Source organism: Ovis canadensis, chromosome 4, assembly GCF_042477335.2.
Source record: "Ovis canadensis isolate MfBH-ARS-UI-01 breed Bighorn chromosome 4, ARS-UI_OviCan_v2, whole genome shotgun sequence".
NCBI lineage: Eukaryota > Metazoa > Chordata > Mammalia > Artiodactyla > Bovidae > Ovis > Ovis canadensis.
This window is the reverse complement of record NC_091248.1, coordinates 118,241,903-118,258,982: the sequence shown is the minus strand read 5'-3', so window position 1 is coordinate 118,258,982 and position 17,080 is coordinate 118,241,903. Positions and strand designations below refer to the sequence as shown.

At 48.3% G+C, this 17,080-nt stretch overlaps 1 protein-coding gene across 1 annotated transcript in view; it reads right to left on the bottom strand.

The window, feature by feature from the left end:
- Window positions 1–17,080, bottom strand: part of TBXAS1 (thromboxane A synthase 1) — a 169,833-nt gene that overhangs the window by 4,630 nt on the left and 148,123 nt on the right. Inside the window, exon 10 of the mRNA XM_069588550.1 lies at window positions 3,804–3,895. Coding sequence (XP_069444651.1) covers window positions 3,804–3,895 — 92 coding nt within the window. The remainder of the gene's footprint in view (window positions 1–3,803; window positions 3,896–17,080) is intronic.

Below are 17,080 nucleotides of genomic sequence, written 5' to 3'. Positions count from 1 at the left end.
TACTTCAGGTTGCAGAACTAGGTTTCCCTAAATATCTCAGAGGAGATAAAGTTATTACACAAATCACTGTTGTACCCCGTTCCTGCTTGTAAAAGAAATTAAGAGTAACTCGTGGCTCCCTGCTGCATCTGCCACTCTGTCACGAGCCTTCACTGTATCAGGAACGTGAAAGGCCAAGGCTGTGAGACTCCTAAGCAACGAATGCAATTATCGTGTGCTTAGAACTGGCCACAAAACACTCTTGCTCTAATCGGAGCAGGCGGGGGCTCCGATGTGTGCACCCTCAGTCCTAGGGGAGCAGATAAGGGTATACCCCAACCTCCTTCCTTTTCAGTTACCAGAAAGAGCTTGGATCTAAAGGCAATACCCCCTAAAAGCCAGAAAAGGGGGCCTTCCCTTCTGTACATCGTCCAGCCTCCTATCTGGCTAGACTAGGTCGCATGTTTTGTTTGTTCAGTTGCTAGGTCATGTCCAACTCTGTGATCCCAAGAACTGCAGCACACCAGGCTTCCCTGTCCTTTCCTGTCTCCCGGAGCTTGCTCAAACTCATGTCCATTGAGTCGGTGATGCCATCCAATCATCTCGTCCTCTATTGTCCCCTTTTCCTCCTGCCCTCAATCTTTCCCAGCATCAGGGTCTTTTCCAATGAGTTGACTCTTTGCATCAGGTGGCCAAAATATTGGTGCTGCATACCAGGCCAGAATCTGCTGAATTATACTGCATAGATTCCTGGATTGACATGAATAATTCTTCAAAGAGAATTGTTAAATTTTCCACAAAGGCAATTTTGAGGGTTTAGGTTTTTAGGTATAAGGGTATCAGTCAAATGTGTCAGTGCTTGGGAAAAGTCAAGCGTTTTTCTGAGATGAAAATAATAAAGTAAAAAAAATTAAAAAGCAAAATTCTGTGTTCACCCCCCAGATCCTATGCCTGGGCTAAAGCAAATGGGCCTCTTTTCTGCCTCTCTCACTTCTGTTTGATGACAGAAGTCAACAGAGTGATTGGGTTTAAACCACCAGTGGAGTAGGTCTGGAGGAAGGGAGACCATGGCTTGCCTGAGACTGGAGCCGGACTGGGTGGAGGCCATTCAACTCAAATGCTTCTTGTTCTTTACTTCATACCTCGCATGACACCCTGCCTGCAGGGGTACCGTGTTTCCGTCTGCTGTCTCACTTCCCAACACCGCCGGAGTAGGCAGAGCGGGTGTCGCGTGCCCTCTAAAGGCACAGGAAACAGAAGCCCAGGACAGCCCGGAGCTTACCCAGGATCACACAGTAAACTATTGGCAGGACCGAGACTGTCTTGACTTTCCGTCCAGGCTGGCTCTGTCATTAGGGAAACCTGGATCTATTTTTTTTATATAGTGGGAATTTTAACAAATCCATCTAGATACCCTGGGTTCTGTCCTGCCCTCAGGTGAGATCGCAGCATCCTGGTTCCCTAGAACAATGCCTTCACTGACTTCCTTTTACACTTTGCTACTTATAAAAGATCAGGAGGAGAATTGCCTGCAGAATTTTAGTGCTGAAGAGACTGTGGACTTTGTCGCTCAACATGTCATCTATGCAAGGTTTCATGTGATGAATGCTTGATTGACTTTAGATCCGGGAAATGATGTGTCTTTGATCAGTTTCTACACTTTCCTCCCAATAGAGAACAGGATGGTTCAACTCAACCAATTTTCCTCTCTCCTGGGAGCCTCAGCCACCAAGCCTGACCCCCGTTGTCACCATCTCTTGTGTCCTGTCAAGGATTCTTTCCTCTGAAAGGTCTTTGATCTGTTATATCACTGAATGTCTTATTTTGAATTTCATGTGTATAGCAGCTGCCCACAGTTCCCTTGGAAGGAAGCTGATGTAAATCATTAAAAAACGAAAACAAAAACAAAAAATAGACCGGATGAGTTTGCTCTGAGGCTCCCAAGGAAGTAAGGTAAGGCCTGTGAAATTGGGTCTTTTATATTTTTTGGCCACTCAGCGTGCAGACTGTTAGTTTCCCAACAAGGGATCGAACCTGTGCCCCCTGTGGTGGAATCGCAGAGTCTTAACCACTGGACCGCCAGGGAAGGCTCAGGATCAGGTCTTAATACTGGTGTCAGCAGAGCAACGAGGCGAGCCCTGGCCTTCCTGTCTGCTCCTGGACCAGGAGACTGAAAGCATGTGTGCTTGAGAAGGATGTGATTTGACTCACACCCTGGGAATTCTCTCTTGGCTCTGGGTCTGAACGTTTTGGACAATGTCTACAATCACACTCGCTAGGATATTTTCGGTTTGGAATATAATTTTGAGATACCTTCACATCATCCACATTTTCTCTTTTTAAAATGGCAAAAGTTACCTCCATATGGTTTATGCGGTACAATGCTTCCTAGAGATGCAGAGTAGAATTTGTAAGTTACATGCTTTGGGTTGCCTCTGTTCCTAGAGCCTGAGCTCTGGCAACGTTTCACTCTCTGAGGGTCTGGAGACCCAAGTTAAGACCTTGTGCTCCATGGGCCGCCTCTGAAACTCAGGGTAGTCCTCAGTTAGATCCAGTCAGCTTGCCTTCACTGATGAAGCTTGCTTTAATTGTTGCTACACAACAACCTGCACGCACTGTAAGGACCAGGCAGCTTCAACAGTAAGGTATTTTCCCAAGTTTTTTTTTTTTTCTTCAGGAACTTGGAGACAGCTCTGTCTAGTTGGAGCTTGAGCCAGTTAAGACTGGTTAAGACCTCTGACGCTCCAACTGGGCATGTGCAAGTGGCTTCTTGCTGACCTTTTGACCTCAGAGGGCTCAAAACTATCCTTTGTTTTGACGCTAAGGCCACCATATTCTGAACTTGCTTCCCATGGAGGCACCTATAGCTTCCTTGCACCTGCTTAGAACTACAATTGCCTCACCTTTTTCTCATCTCCAGTCATTACCTTTCCCCATGCTCCTCAGCTGCCGCTTTATCCCAGGAATACCTGGGCCCCTTGACGTGGGGGAGGCAGCCTGGAGATTTGTTCTGTCTCCACGCTTGGCTGCCTTGTGAACGTGTCTGTTCTCTGCTAAAAACCTCAGCATCTCAGCTCTTGGCTTACTGTGATTGGGGCGAATGAGCCTGGAATTTGGTAGCATCTCATTTAGGGGGAATTTGAAAGAAGCAGAAGACCTGATTCCTGCTCTCAAGGCATTTACAGGTTGGTGTGGCTGGATGTACTTTGGTGAAATGTTGCAGAGCAGTTGAAAAGTGTCCAAAAATATAATATGAAGTAGAGTCAGTGTGCAGAGTGCTGTGGTGGGGAAAGAGCCAGTGGGGAACAGGTGAGGCTGGCTGAGTCAGGCCTCCTGGAGCACTAAGTCCTGGGTGGGAGCTCTGAGGATGCGGTGGGGTGCGGATCGTTGGAGAGAATGAAGGAGCATCCCAAGCCTTGGACGCTCCCCTCTGGACTGTCAACTCCAAAGGCAGATGCTTCATCTGTTTTGGCTGATTTCCCAGCGCGTGGCGTAAAGTAGATGCTTAATAAGTAGCTGGTGAATGAATGCGTAACAGGCCAGGGAAACAGCAGAAGTCATCTGAGGCTAGGAGGCCAAAGAGATTGGCTTGGATTGGGGAGGAAGGTCGTGTTAAGAAAACAGCAATGACGCTTTGCAAAGATAGTTAACATATAGGAATATAGGCCGGACATTTACTTCCATGGTGACCATGTGTCAGGCATGGTATCCAGTGCCCCCTGGAGATGACCCCCAATACTCAGACCTTCCCCTGCAGGAGCTTGGGTCCAGCATTCTTCACAACACAGGTGGTGACAGACTGAAGACCTGGGGTGCAGGCTTACCTGAAAGCCGGTGGGTACATCCTCAAGGTCTCTTTAATCACCATGTCCAAGTAGGGCAGACCTTCCTGGAGGCTGCAGTACTCAGGGGCTGGCTGAAGGAGGGGTGGTGACAAAGGAGGAACGCTGAGTTAGATCGTGCCACACAGCTTTCAATCTTTCCCACTAACTTTAGAGCCCAGCTTCAATGCTCACAAACGCTTACATGGAAACCCCATGAGATGAAACATGATCCCATCCAAATGGCATTAGATTAGCACTCCACAGAACAGGCTGCATAGTCTATTACGCTGGTTTCACGGTGCTGAGCGTTACTGAAGACCAGCAGGCCTGGGACTGCAGGGCCTCTGGGTGTCAGACGTGTGTTATAAAACAACGGTGGCCGCTGCCCTGCTAACGATTATTGAGAGTGGATGATGTGGCAGGCTACGTATTGTACACACTCATGATAAAAGAAATTTTTTCATATCAAGATATAGGGAAGTCATTCTGGCTTTATACATGAGTTCACTTGAATTTTACGCTAACTAAAGTAGCCCCTTTGTGGCCTGTCAAACATACACTGTACAACTGCTTCAATTATTAAAGAAACCAGCACATTGACCAGGAGCAAAGAATGTCTGTGTTAAAAATAAAGATTAAATGCCTTTCTTCCTGGGAAGCCAATGCTGGTTCTCCTTTGATGATAAGACTCCCTTCCCAGGTGCCAAGGCCATGTTGACTTCCTATGTATGCACTGGTCTTTTCGTTTTTTTTGAAACCTTGAAGAAATGTAACCCTGACTTGTTTAATGTTCTTTGTTCTGATGAGATATAAAACTGGGCTGAAAACCCTACTTCTCCAGAGCAGTTTCTCAGAGTAATCTGGGAAGCGGGCTTCTGGACTAGTTTGGCTCAAATAAAACTCTTTTCTATTCTTATTAGTGATCATATATTGATTATTTTTGTCAACACTTGTCCTCTAGCAAATCTCAGGGAGGTTGCCACAGGGTAGTAACGGGCACATCATAAAGTTAAAAGACAAATTAGTAAAATAGCAAAACAAAAACAACGGCTATGTCTAGAAAGGATCAATGATAACAAAAACTCGAAAAGAAAGATAGCACTAAGTCATGTCCGACTCTTGCGACCTATGGACTGTAGCCTGCCAGGCTCCTCTGTCCTTGGATTTTCCAAGCCGGAATATGGGAGTGGGTTGCCATTTCCTTCTCCAGGGGATCTTCCCAACCCAGGAATCAAACCCAGGTCTCCAGCATTGCCGGCAGATTCTTTACCAACTGAGCTATGCAGGAAGCCCCAAAACTCCAAGAGCTACAGTAAATCAGTAAGAAAAGAAACTCATCAGAAAAGTGGTCAAGAGAAATGAAGAGGCAACAAGTATGAGTCGCCTTGATGAAAAATACAAATTGATAGTATGAGATTTGGTTTTCACTCATCAGATTATAAAAAGCTGGAAAATATTGGTTAGGGCAAAGGTGTGGAGAAGCGCAACTCCAGCACCCAGTGTTGGGGAGCCCTAACCTCCCCTGGATGACTTCCACGGGCAACGCTGTCACCCTCTGCCATCACCCCACGATGAGAGGAAGGGGTGATAGTGAATTGGCGGGATGTTGAGAAGCTAGGTGTGGGCACCCCGTGGGTGGGATGAGTTAGGGCAGGGTTATAGAAGTTTGTTAGCTGCTGTGCTGGTTGGAGGATATCCGCCCCCCCCCCCAATTTCTCCTATCCTGTCTGTCTACTCCCTACAGTGCTTGAGCGAAGTTACCTGCTTGATGACAGTCTCATCTTTTTAAATTAGTCGCGGGCATGCTCAGTAGCTAAGCTGTGTTCGACTCTGGTCAGACTCTTTGTGACCCCATGGACTGTAGCCCACCAGGCTCCTTCCTCTATCCATGGGAATACTGGAATGGGTTACCATTTCCTCCTCTAGGGGATCTCCCTGACACAGGGACTAAACCCACATATCCCATGCTTCCTACATTGGCAGGTGGGTTCTTTACAACTCGTGCTACCTGGGAAGTCGTAAGTCAGTTACTGATGTTCAAAGAGAAGTCCTCAGTTTGGGAGGACTTTTCTTCTTCTCTTCTTTGGCTTGCTTCTGTCTTCCCCTCTCAGGACAGCAGGGGGCAGCACTTGAGGCAAGTCCATTCTGCAGGCCCCATCTTACCCCTGGGAGCTGCTCACAAGCCTGCAGTGGCCGCCTTGCATGGGGTCTAAACCAGTGATTGTAAGAGAGAACTCCCTGGATCAGCAACATCAGGGTTGCCTTAGAAACACCTGTCCTTGGGTAGTATCACACACCAGGACAGAAGCAAAACTCTAAGGTAAGGCCAATAGGCAGTCCCCATGAGGGAGGGGACCAGGCTGGCAGGAGCAAATGTGTAAGCACTAAATGCTTAGTGTGCAAGGCGCAGACAGGCAGAGGGGAGAGTGACGGGCCAGAACATGAGGAGTTCTGAAGTCCATGGTAAATACCGTAGCTACTCTGTTAAAGACTATAGCTGTTCAATATACGGTGGCCATTAGTGCATAAACTACTGCTGAGTGAAAAATGTCCGTGGTGGCTGAGATGGTGAAGCGTCTGTCTGCAACAAGGGAGACCCCTGTTGGATCCCTGGGTCAGGAAGATCCCCTGGAGGAGAGAACAGCAACCTACTCCAGTATTCTTGCCTGGAAAATTCCGTGGACAGAGGAGCTGGGTGGGCTACAGTCCACAGGATCACAAAGAGTTGGACACGACTGGGTGACTAACACACACACACACACAGACACACATACACACACACACAGACACACACACACACACACAAAGTCAAGTTGCTGAAAACATGTGCAGCCTAATGTTTACAAATTTGAAAGGCAAAAATGAAAACAGTTGGCTTTCCCAACATTCTCCGTCTTCATTTCTGAGAACTGTTTCTTTAGAAGGTTGTCTCCTGACCCCACACTTCTACCTCCATCCCAGGCCACCAGGGCCGCCCAATAAACACATGACTGGGGAAAGGGGCTCTAATGCTTGGGGTTTAATGTTCTGTGGTTCCCAAGTGGAGATTCTTCTTCTTCTTTTTTTTTAAATTTTTATTGAATTTGTCACAATACTATTTCTATTTTATATTTTGATTTTTTTTTTCTGGCTGTTGAGGCATGTGGGATCTTAGCTTCCAGACCAGGGAGGGAATCCACACCCCCTGCGTTGGAAGGTGAAGTCTTAACTCTGGACTGCCAGGGGAGTCCCCTGGGAAGATTCTTAGTCACCATATCTTTGAATTTGTGTTTAGGGAGCAGAGTCGGAGGGGATACTAGAGCGGGCACTGGGGCCTGGAGCCTCACCCATGAGGCCTCCCACCTTGGCTTCTTCCCCAGGGCGGGTTCTCAGCTGTCTGCTTTCCTGCCCCTGGTCCCCTGGGCCCAGCCTGGCCACCCTTCTCTGCTTTCCCTTTGACCACCATTGCCCTCCATTCCTCAGGGGCCTAGGCTCAGGTGTGAAGGTAGGCATGGGGTGCTTTCACCCTGAAGCATCTTGGAGTGGGCATGGTGTTGGCCATCCCTGCCCTGGGCAGGCAGCATTGTGGCTGTGTGTTGGCCTGGGCAAGCCTCTGCCCACTCCTGGTCTAATACTGCATGTTTCCTGGCACAGGAGTTTAAAGATCTTTGGCGAGTGACAGCCTATTGTGGGTTTGGGGGCTGGATCTGGGAAGGAGGGACACCTGGCTCATCTTGCCTAGACCCTGCCGCAGGGTCTTGGGGTGCCATCCTGTAGGCGGGCGTGGTGGCTAGAAGTGGGGCAGAGATCCCAGGCTCCTGACTCTCTCAACTCATCTTGTGCCCCCACACTCTGGGGGAACCTGGCGCACCCCCTCATCTTCCTTCCAATCTTGAGGACTTTGGTTTGTCTTTATCTCTTCTGGCCCATGAGTCACAAAATACTAGTTACGTAATTTCAGTGGTTCTGCATGTGAGTTAAATGCTCTGATATTACCATTTAAAAGTGGCATTGCGTGATCCAGAGATGAGTGGTAAAATTCACACTGATAATTTAAAATTTAGAGTTTTCTTTACTTAGACTGGTGTTAAATAGAAAATAAAACACACTGTGATAATTTGAGAGATGGGAGAAGAAAGGAAGAGCCTTTCTATGTACTGTTAATGGCACTTTCCCTTGCTTTTTTCCATTTGGCGTCAGGTTGGACAAATTACATAGTCAGCCCTGCAGGCCACCGTTGATTGGCTCACGAGTGGGGCTCTGACGTGAAAGTGTCTGCCTGGACTTTTGGACCTAGGCAGAGGAAAAAGGAGTTTTTCTCCAGCAGCTGGAAGCTGAACACAGGTGAGTCATGATCTCTTGGTGGCCATGTACCGCCATGCAGATTAATGAGCAGTAAACACGTTTGCCATGAGAAAGAAGCAATGAATTAGATGTGCAGAGAACCACAGGCAAAGGACAGAGTCCATTTCCTTGTGTCCTGTTTGCCATCTGCTCCTGGCAAGGAGCCCTGTAGGTGGCGTCTCAGTACCCTTCCAGCAAGTTCTCATTTTTGACCTAACTTAGTGACAGCCGAATTCTGTTATCTGCAAAGAAAGGAGTCTTAACAAATGCAGACATGTAAAAAGCCAAAACAGAACAGTGGTACTGTTCACCCAAATGTAGAACTATATCTCAAAAAAGAAAAGGAAACCAGACTTAGGAGTAGCATCCCTAGCAAGGCCATGGTATTGGTTACTCAACCAAAAGTGTCTGGCCGGAAGCTGTCAGCACTCGGAAGGGAACTTTTTAAGACAGGCCAAGAGTAATTTGTATTGTGAGGTCAAGTCTTCATTTATTCTTTTCCCCATGAGCTTTTTTTTAAAAATCACTATTTCTTAGCTTTGGGCTCAAGATGCATACCGACATCAGCGTGTTGGCCCAGCAGTTCTTGACACGCTTGAACGTTAGACAGAGCCCGGAGGCTTTTAGTGTATAAGGATGTTTGATCCCTGGCCCCTCAGGGGTTTGACTGTTGGTCCAGGGTGGGGCCTGGATGCTGGTTTCGTGCAGCCAAGGGGGTGAGACCGCTGCAGACTGTCTGACCTGCCCTAGTGATCTTTTCTGCATGGATGTACGGATGTGGTTGAAGGGGGGCGCTCAGGTCTCAGCGTTAAACCCAGGCGAGGCAGTCCCCACCCACCCACTCAGACTCCCCTTCACCCCTTAGAACCTGGTTCCCACGCCGCACCACCGCCCACCCCCTCCCCACCCCCGCGCCGCGCCTCCTGGGGCGGAGGTGTCCTGAGCCAGCCCGGCCAGCAGAGGGCAGCAAGCGTATGGCAAATGGGGACTCCCCGGGAGGGAACCTGCGCTTCTGCTCAAACTGAACCCAAAAGGACCTCAGCAGTCTTGAATCCAAATTCTTCACAATAGAGACGAAAAACGTGAGATGATGTCCGGGATTTAAAAACCAAAAGAGAAAATGGCAGAGTAGGGGAGGGCGGGGGAACCGAAATGACCACCGTTGACACTTGTTGAAGCTGAGTGATGGGTACACAGGGGTTCACTCAGCTTTTCTTCCAACTTATATAGCTTAAAGTTTTCCTTCATAAGAAATTAAGGTAGTAGATAGAAATTTAAATAACAATAGAGCGTGGAACAGCCTATGTAAAGACTCTGAGATGCGTGAAACAATCTGAAATGGTTGTGTTAGGCTGGCTGAGTGGGAGGGGGGCTGTTCTGGGATGTCTTGGAGGCTAGAGAGCAGAGCTCCAGGCACAGAAGACAGAAGGGCCTCTGTACAGGACACCCAGGTCTGGGGCAGACTTGAACGAAATGCAGCAGGCATGGATCATGGTGGGGGAAATGAAATGGAAGAGGTGGCATGTTTTTCTTTTCCATCTAGAAAAAAAAAAGGACACATTAAAAAAATGGGGGTGGGGGACTTCCCTGGTGTTCTAGTGGCTAAGACTCCACGCTCCCGACACAGGAGTTCCAGGTTCGATCCCTGGTCAGGGAACTAGGTCCCACATGTCTCAACTAAGACCCTGGGCAGCCAAATTAAAAAAAAAATTTTTTAATGGGGGTGGGAGTAGAATTTATTTGAAGTAAAAGAGAAAGAAAGGAAAGTTTAGTCAAGGAAGTGGTTTTCCTTGGAAGAAAAAGTTGGTGAGCTCGGCCCAGATGTTTAAATAGAAGCGAAGGCCTTGCAGGGAAGAGCCTGGGGAGCTGGGGCTGAGATTTGCACTAGTCAGCCCTGGGCTGTCCCCCTCGGCCTGCTCAGACCCTCTGTCTGCGCTGGCAAGGGCTGAGGGGGTCTGCTTGCCCTGGAGTGTTGGGGCACTTGCGGGGAGTGGGATCTGAGCAGAGTATTTTAAGCCAGGAAGCACTTTAAGCATTTGGGTTTCCAAGAGATAATGTTAAAACTGGATCCCCAAGGGTACCCACTCCCCTCAAAGCCTGTAACACAGGCCAGGTTACCAGAGTTAAGCACTGGGAGAGCCCTTACAATCAATCTGCCTCTCACCCCACGAGGATGCCCCTGCAGCCTCTCTGGCTGGCCTGGGCCAGGCCTCAGGGTGGTCATCCTGTCCCGCCAGGGATTCTGCCCTGCGTCCATTGCCCAGCAGCCCTGGCCTTGGGCCAGTCACCAAGGCAACATCAACATGTCTCCTGGTCTCTGAGTTTCAGGTCCTGATGTTTCCCCACCCATCTCTTGGAGCAGAGCCAACGAGATGGTAAAGGTGAAAGGTCTCTGGAAACTAAGGTACCAAACAGGCAGACAGGACTTCTGTTTAAACATAATATTCAGAGGCCAGGAGCACATTTCATCATGAGGCCTTCTGTTCTCCATGTTAAACTACCCTGGAAGGATGTGTCAAGGAGGAAAGCCATTCTACAATCTTACAGAATCCTGTTCAGTGGGCACCAGTTCTGCAAAACAAGTAACTGTACCCTTAGATGGGCTTCCCAGGTGGTGCTAGTGGTAAAGAACCCACCTGCCAATGCAGGAGACGTAAGAGACATGGGTTCGATCCCTGGGTTGGGAAGATCCCCTGGAGGAGGGCACGGCAATCCACTCGAGTATGCTAACTTGGAGAATCCCATGGCAGAGGAGCCTGGAGGGCTATAGGCCATAGGGTTGCAAAGAGTCAGACATGACTGAAGGGACCTAGCATACACACACATACTCTTAGATGGTTGAAAATAAATATTTACTAACATTTAATATTGGGAAATATTGATTAAATCTTAAATATTGGGGGAAAATAGAAACAAAAACGTGAATGGAATCTTTGCCTTATGGTTTGCATTCTCAATCCAGAGTTCTTTCATTTTCAGAGAGATGTTTTCATCTACATTTGATTTTTCCATGGGCAATAACTGCTACTTTTATGTCTAAGTTGCTCAGTCTCTTGGTCTTTCTATCATTTAGTTTAGGCTCTGCAAACCAATATTTAAATGTGGTAGCTAAATCTGATAGGTGGCACAGTGGTGAAGAATCTACCTGTCAAAGCAGGAGATGCAAGACATGTGAGTTCAATCCCTGGGTCTAGAAGATCTCTGGAGGAGGAAATGGCAACCCATTCTAGTATTTTTGCCTGGGAAATTGCATGGACAGGGGAGCCTGGCGGGCTACAGTCCATGGGGTCACAAAGTATCAGACATGACTGAGAACAAGCAACACAAGGGAACTCTATGGGAAACTCTACTGATAAATAATTTTCAGTGGGAAATACTATCCTTGCCTGTTAACCTCACTTTGCTACATTTGGATTTTTGTGTACCATTTTCTCTGCAAGCTACACACACACACTCTGAGTCACTCACACCTACATGTACACCTCACTCGGTGTGTGCTGATACCACGGGGCGTAGAATGATAAAAAGAAAATTAAAATGTCATTGCTTTCAAAAAGATTTTTCCTGGAGGCTCAGGGGTCTAATAGAAAAATTTATGTTTTCTTATTTTTCTAAAGGAAATAGAAGTGGGGAGGCCTCAATTTGTTCCTCCCAAGAAGTACCAGCATCAGCCGGGTTTGCTAAATGCTCTCTCACATGCAGCAGACTTGGTGTTGCAAGCAGTGGGTGGGGTCAGGTCAGGCCCCGCCCACTAGAAGCTGGGACCCTGGTGTCCCGTAAGATAAGGCCTAGGGAGTCCAAGCCTAGGGACAGAAGGAATGACAGAGACCCGGGAAGACTCGAGGTTTCCAGTCGCGCTCCTTCTCCAGGGGACGGGGACCACGAGATGGAATCCTCCCAGGGAAAGTGTGGCAACTCTCACTTTTCCCTGTTGCCCCCTGACCCAGAAGAAAACCCATAGTCTCCAGGCAGAGTGCTGAGTCCCCAGGGCGAGGCTGAGCCCAGGCCTGGGTTCCTCATGGCCCACTTAAACTGGAGCGCTGGGGTTCTTCTGGCTCACCTTTGACATCCATAGATATTCTGAGAGCTGTTTCAGGCCTGGAGCAAGAAGTAATGGGGGGAAAGCTGTTGGGGGTGGGGGTGGGTTCTTCTACATGGCTGGCTTGCCTTCCTAATACCCAGACAGTCCTGCATATGCTAATCTAAAGAATTTGGCAGGTTTAGAAATAGACAAGCGTCCTACCTTAGGAAAGGTAGTTAGGAGGGTGTGTGTGGCATCTATTTATATCCGCTTTAAAAGGAATGAGACAGACCCATCTCACATAAACACAGGGATTATTCCAGGTGGTCTTGTACACTGAGGTCTAGGCCATTAAGGGATTAGATGAGGAGATGTAATGAAAGACCATAAACCAGCCTGCCTGTACCCACACACACACACATACCCCGCCTCCACGTCAGCCCTCCCCGCTGACTGCCCTAGGTTCAGCTTTTCTGACGGTACTGACACTCTGCAGGAATTCTGTCTGTAGAGCTCTATTATGACAATAATAGTACTCCTCTCCTGCAGTACTCTACTGCCTTCTGAAGAATTTTTATATCCCTTACATCATTTGGTCCTCACAACTGCACTGTGAAGCAGGTAGGCATTTTTGTTTCCTATTTCATAGATGAAAAAAAAAAAAAGACTCAGAGAGGTTAGTGGCTTGTCCAAGGTCACACAGCTAGCACATGGCAGGGTGAGAACTAAACGCAGATCTTCAGATTCCAAGGATTTTACCTTCAAGCGTTGCCACCCTCCCGCTCTCCTTTCATCCTCTCTCCCCTCCCCTCCTTCCTCCCTTACTTTCCTTTGTATCTTTTCTGGAAGAATAACATGCACACAGGAACGTATTCAATATAATGCGAACCAAAGCGCAGTGCTTAGTGAATTTTCACAAAGTAAGCGCACCTGTGTCACCAGCATCCAGCTCGGGATGCAGAACAGTTCCAGCACTCCCGAGGACCTCGGTGACCCCTTCCCATCATTGCTCCCCCCAGAAAGAGTAACCAGCATCCTGACCTCTAAAACAAGACGTTATCTTGCCTTTTAAAAAACTTCACGTAAGTGGAACTTCCAGAACCTTGGCTTCTGCGCCCGCTTTCTTGTGCTCACTGCTGTGTCTTTGAGACTCCCTGGTGGTGGGGGTGGAGTTGTGTATCCATTCCACACCTGTTCATCCTTCCGGCTCCAGTTCGGGGCCATTATGGAGAAAGCGGGACACTCTTGTATATGGCTTTTGGTGAACGTAGGTCACAGTTCTGTTGGGTATGTACCTAGGGGTGGAATTGCTGGGTCACGCGATGTGTGTGGTCAGCTTTAGTAGATACTGTGAACAGTTTGCAGGCTGGTCGCGTGTACTGGCTACAGTTTAACAGTGGATCAGTTGAAGGGCAGTCTGTTGACAGCCCCCCGTCCCATCCCCTCTGTTTACTGTCACTGTGGGTTTCTGCCTTCTTTCATCTGTCTGCCCTCTTCAGGACCCTGGAATGTAAGCACTATCTCTATTTCAGGAAAGGGTTGAGAGAAAAAAAATAGCATATTATTTTGGAAGCTCAGTTATTTATTCCTAGAGTGTGTATGGGGAGTGGATAGGCGGAGGAACAAATAAGACACATCTAATTACCTAATTTTAAAATCATCTCAGTTATCAGACGTAAGCCCTCATAAGCGTAAAACACATTCCCAGATCAACCAGATTCAGGTTTTTGAATTATCTGCTGTGTTGTAATATTTAGGATTTGGTTCTCTCCATTAGCAGGGATTGTCCACAGTTGATTATAGGTGATGTTTAAAGAAATAACCCCCTTAGTAAATGATAGTTAAACACCCAGCCCATTTTCTCTGCCCTTGCGGAGGGAGGTATGGCATTAATTTGCAGAGAAATATTTTTTTGTTGTTCATTCTCCCCTCAGATAGACACTGAGCACCTGACCTGCCCTTAGCAGAGTGTTGGGGGTGGAGGTACAGTCCCATACCTACCACTTACTATATGCTCAGGAATCAGTCTCCTTGTTCAAAGATTTGTTATTTTGGTACTAGGGAGCCACTGAAGGTGTTTGATACGTGGAGGTAACACACGGAAGATGATATCTTGTGACCTGATAATGACATGAAGGGATAGTTGGAAGTGTCCTGGGCGGGGTGGGGGGAGTAAGGCAATAAAATGGGAGACTGTGCGGGAGTCCAGGCAGAGACGATGAGCTCCGAGGACAGTGTCAGCTGTCAGAACAGGAAACGGGGTAGGAACAGGAGGAATGTTAGCAGTGACTCCCCCTCCTGGTTGTTCTCAGCTGATGCCCAGCCCCACTTGGAAACATTCCACTTTAATTGGTCTGGACTGGGCGCATGAATTAATATGGTTTTAAAAGCTCCCGGGTAATTCTCAGTGTCACTGGTACAAAGGATGACTAGCCTGGCAGGTAAGTGTCTGGATATAAGGGGTCAGAGAAGCAAGAGAAAAGTGATTTTCAGATTTCATCCCAGGGTGGCTGAAAAAAAAAAAAAAATGAGGGCAGCGGAATGGCCCCGGCTGGGGCTGCCTCTTGCAGGAAGATCTTGGCTTTGGGAGGGTGGCGTCAGGGGCCCCAGCAGGGGATGGTGTCCAGTCCAACCCACGGTGCATGCACCAGCCCACTGGTATGGAGGGAATGGAGGGAGGAGAGAAAAGCAGGGCACCGCGGACTGACATGTAGCCAGGACTGAAATGGGAGGACTGTCCAGGCGAAGATGGCAGAGGGCTGGAAAGGCCACTGGGCCATCATCTGGGGAGAGAGGTGAGGCCAAAGTCAGCATCTGTGAGGCTGAGGGATGGCAGGGAGAGAGCTGGGACCAGGGCGAGTAAAGTGGACCAACTTGCTTCAGTGAGGCACTCAGAGAACTCAGGAGAACAGAGCAAACCACGGGGAGACGTGAGGGCACGGCCACCTGTCTGAGTGGCAGGCGTGTGACAAAAAGGACACGCTGCTCCTACCGTGACTGAGGAGGGAACCAAGCCCAGTGGTAAGTCCCAGAGAGAAAAAATTATGCCTCAACATACATGGAGGGATTTTCAAATGGCTAGAAGTTAGCAATAAAGCAGCCATGCTCCATGCCCGCTGGAGAGATGTTGAGAAGCTGTTATTGAGCACCAGAAAAGGTCGCTCTAGGATGCTTATGGCTGCCTTATCAAGGAGGTGGAAGGCGCCATGGTCCTCCCCGATCTGGGATGGTCTGACGCATCACGACCGTGCCCTTGCCTGCCCAGGGACGGCCTGCGACGTCTCGTCAGGTCACTCGGGCAAATGTCCCATCAAGGTGGGGAGTGTCCAGCTTGCCCTGTTTATCCCCCTGGCCCAGCCCCCAGCGTCCCATCACTCATTCCTGTGTGCATCTTGGTTGCTAATTCAGGCTGAAAGCAGAGCCCAGGTCGCTTACTGTTTGGGGAAATGGTAAACAAAGATAAGAGCTTTAAGCGCTGGAATTTACTCTTCCTCCACTTGGCCTAAAAGCAACTGCATGTTAAATTTAGAAGGCTGCTTCCAGACCCTCCCTGCCCTCCTGTTTCCTGCCGCCTGTTTCCCGCCCATGCTCAGAACACAGTCTCGCTGCCCGTGGAATCTGAAATGTATTTGTAAAGCCCAAGAGTCTTGCGAGGCTGCCCTGCCTGGATATTTATAAAATGTATCAGCTGAGGGCCTGGGAAAGGGGGTTCCTGTCCTCCGGTAGGGGCTCTGCCCCGACCCTGCCAGCAGACATCTCGACCCAGATGTTCACCCAAACACCCTCCCCAGGTGAGGCCTGGTGCTTCTGCCTTGCACTGTCAGGAGGTGAGATTCCCACCGCCCCCCTCCCCCGACCCCAGGGAAGACTCCACGTTTTCAGCAGACCACCTTACAATTTATTTACAAAGGTCTCCCTCACGCCTGGGAATCTATAATTGAACAGCTCTCTTTTCTATGTAGGTTAAACCCCTTTGCAAGCAACTCCAAGAATCTGTAGAAATCCTTTTGTGGGCCTGGAATTCCGCTGTATTGAATATTGTTGGAAATAAATGAGCCATTGTCTGGGCTGAGAATTTTCTGGTTAGATAGAGATCGCCACTGTGATGCGATTTATTGTCGCAGGACTTTTTTTTCCCCCAGCTCATTTTAAATTCTCTGTTGCCTGCTCAGTCCATTTTCACAGTTCAGGATGTAAGTGGGAAAAGCTAGGCTGGAACTAAAAAAAAAAAAGAAAAGAAAAAGGAAAAAAAAATCTCTTTTCCTAAGAACGATGTCCAGAGGTCCAAGTGGCATCTGGTACCAGACTGTAACAAATGCTGGAAGTGAGGCTTATCTGGTGGCCAGTTCAGGGGAAAGGAGAGTCACCCAGTACTCTCAGCTGGCACGTGACTGGGAGGAAAGATCAGAGACTAAGAAGCAAAGAGTTCAACCTTTCCATTGTTCCAATGAGCAGCCACAGCCCGGAGAGCTGAGGGGACCTGTCTTCACTTTTGCCCACACAGAAATTCTCACTTATTATTCTTTAAAAAGATCTGCTAGACCAGCTCAGCTTTAATAGAAACCCAACCCTAGTTAAGCGTTAAGTTTTGAAGTAGCAAAAAAGTCTAAATTGCAATTTACTGTTTTTTGCTTGTTTTGTTTTATTTCTGTAATAATTAACTCCTGAGGGCTTCCCTGTTGGCTCAGATGGTAAAGAATCTGCCTGCAGATGTGGGAGACCCAGGTTCCATTCCTGAACTGGGAAGATCCCCTGGAGAAGGGAATGGCTACCCACGCCAGTATTCTTGCTTAGAGAATCCCATGGACAGAGGAGCCTGGCAGGCTACAGTCCTAGGGGTCACAGAGAGTCAGACATGACTGAACGACTAACACTTTCACCCCAATTAACTCCTGAGATTTTGAAATTTGTGAGTGGCAGGCAGAATTATAAA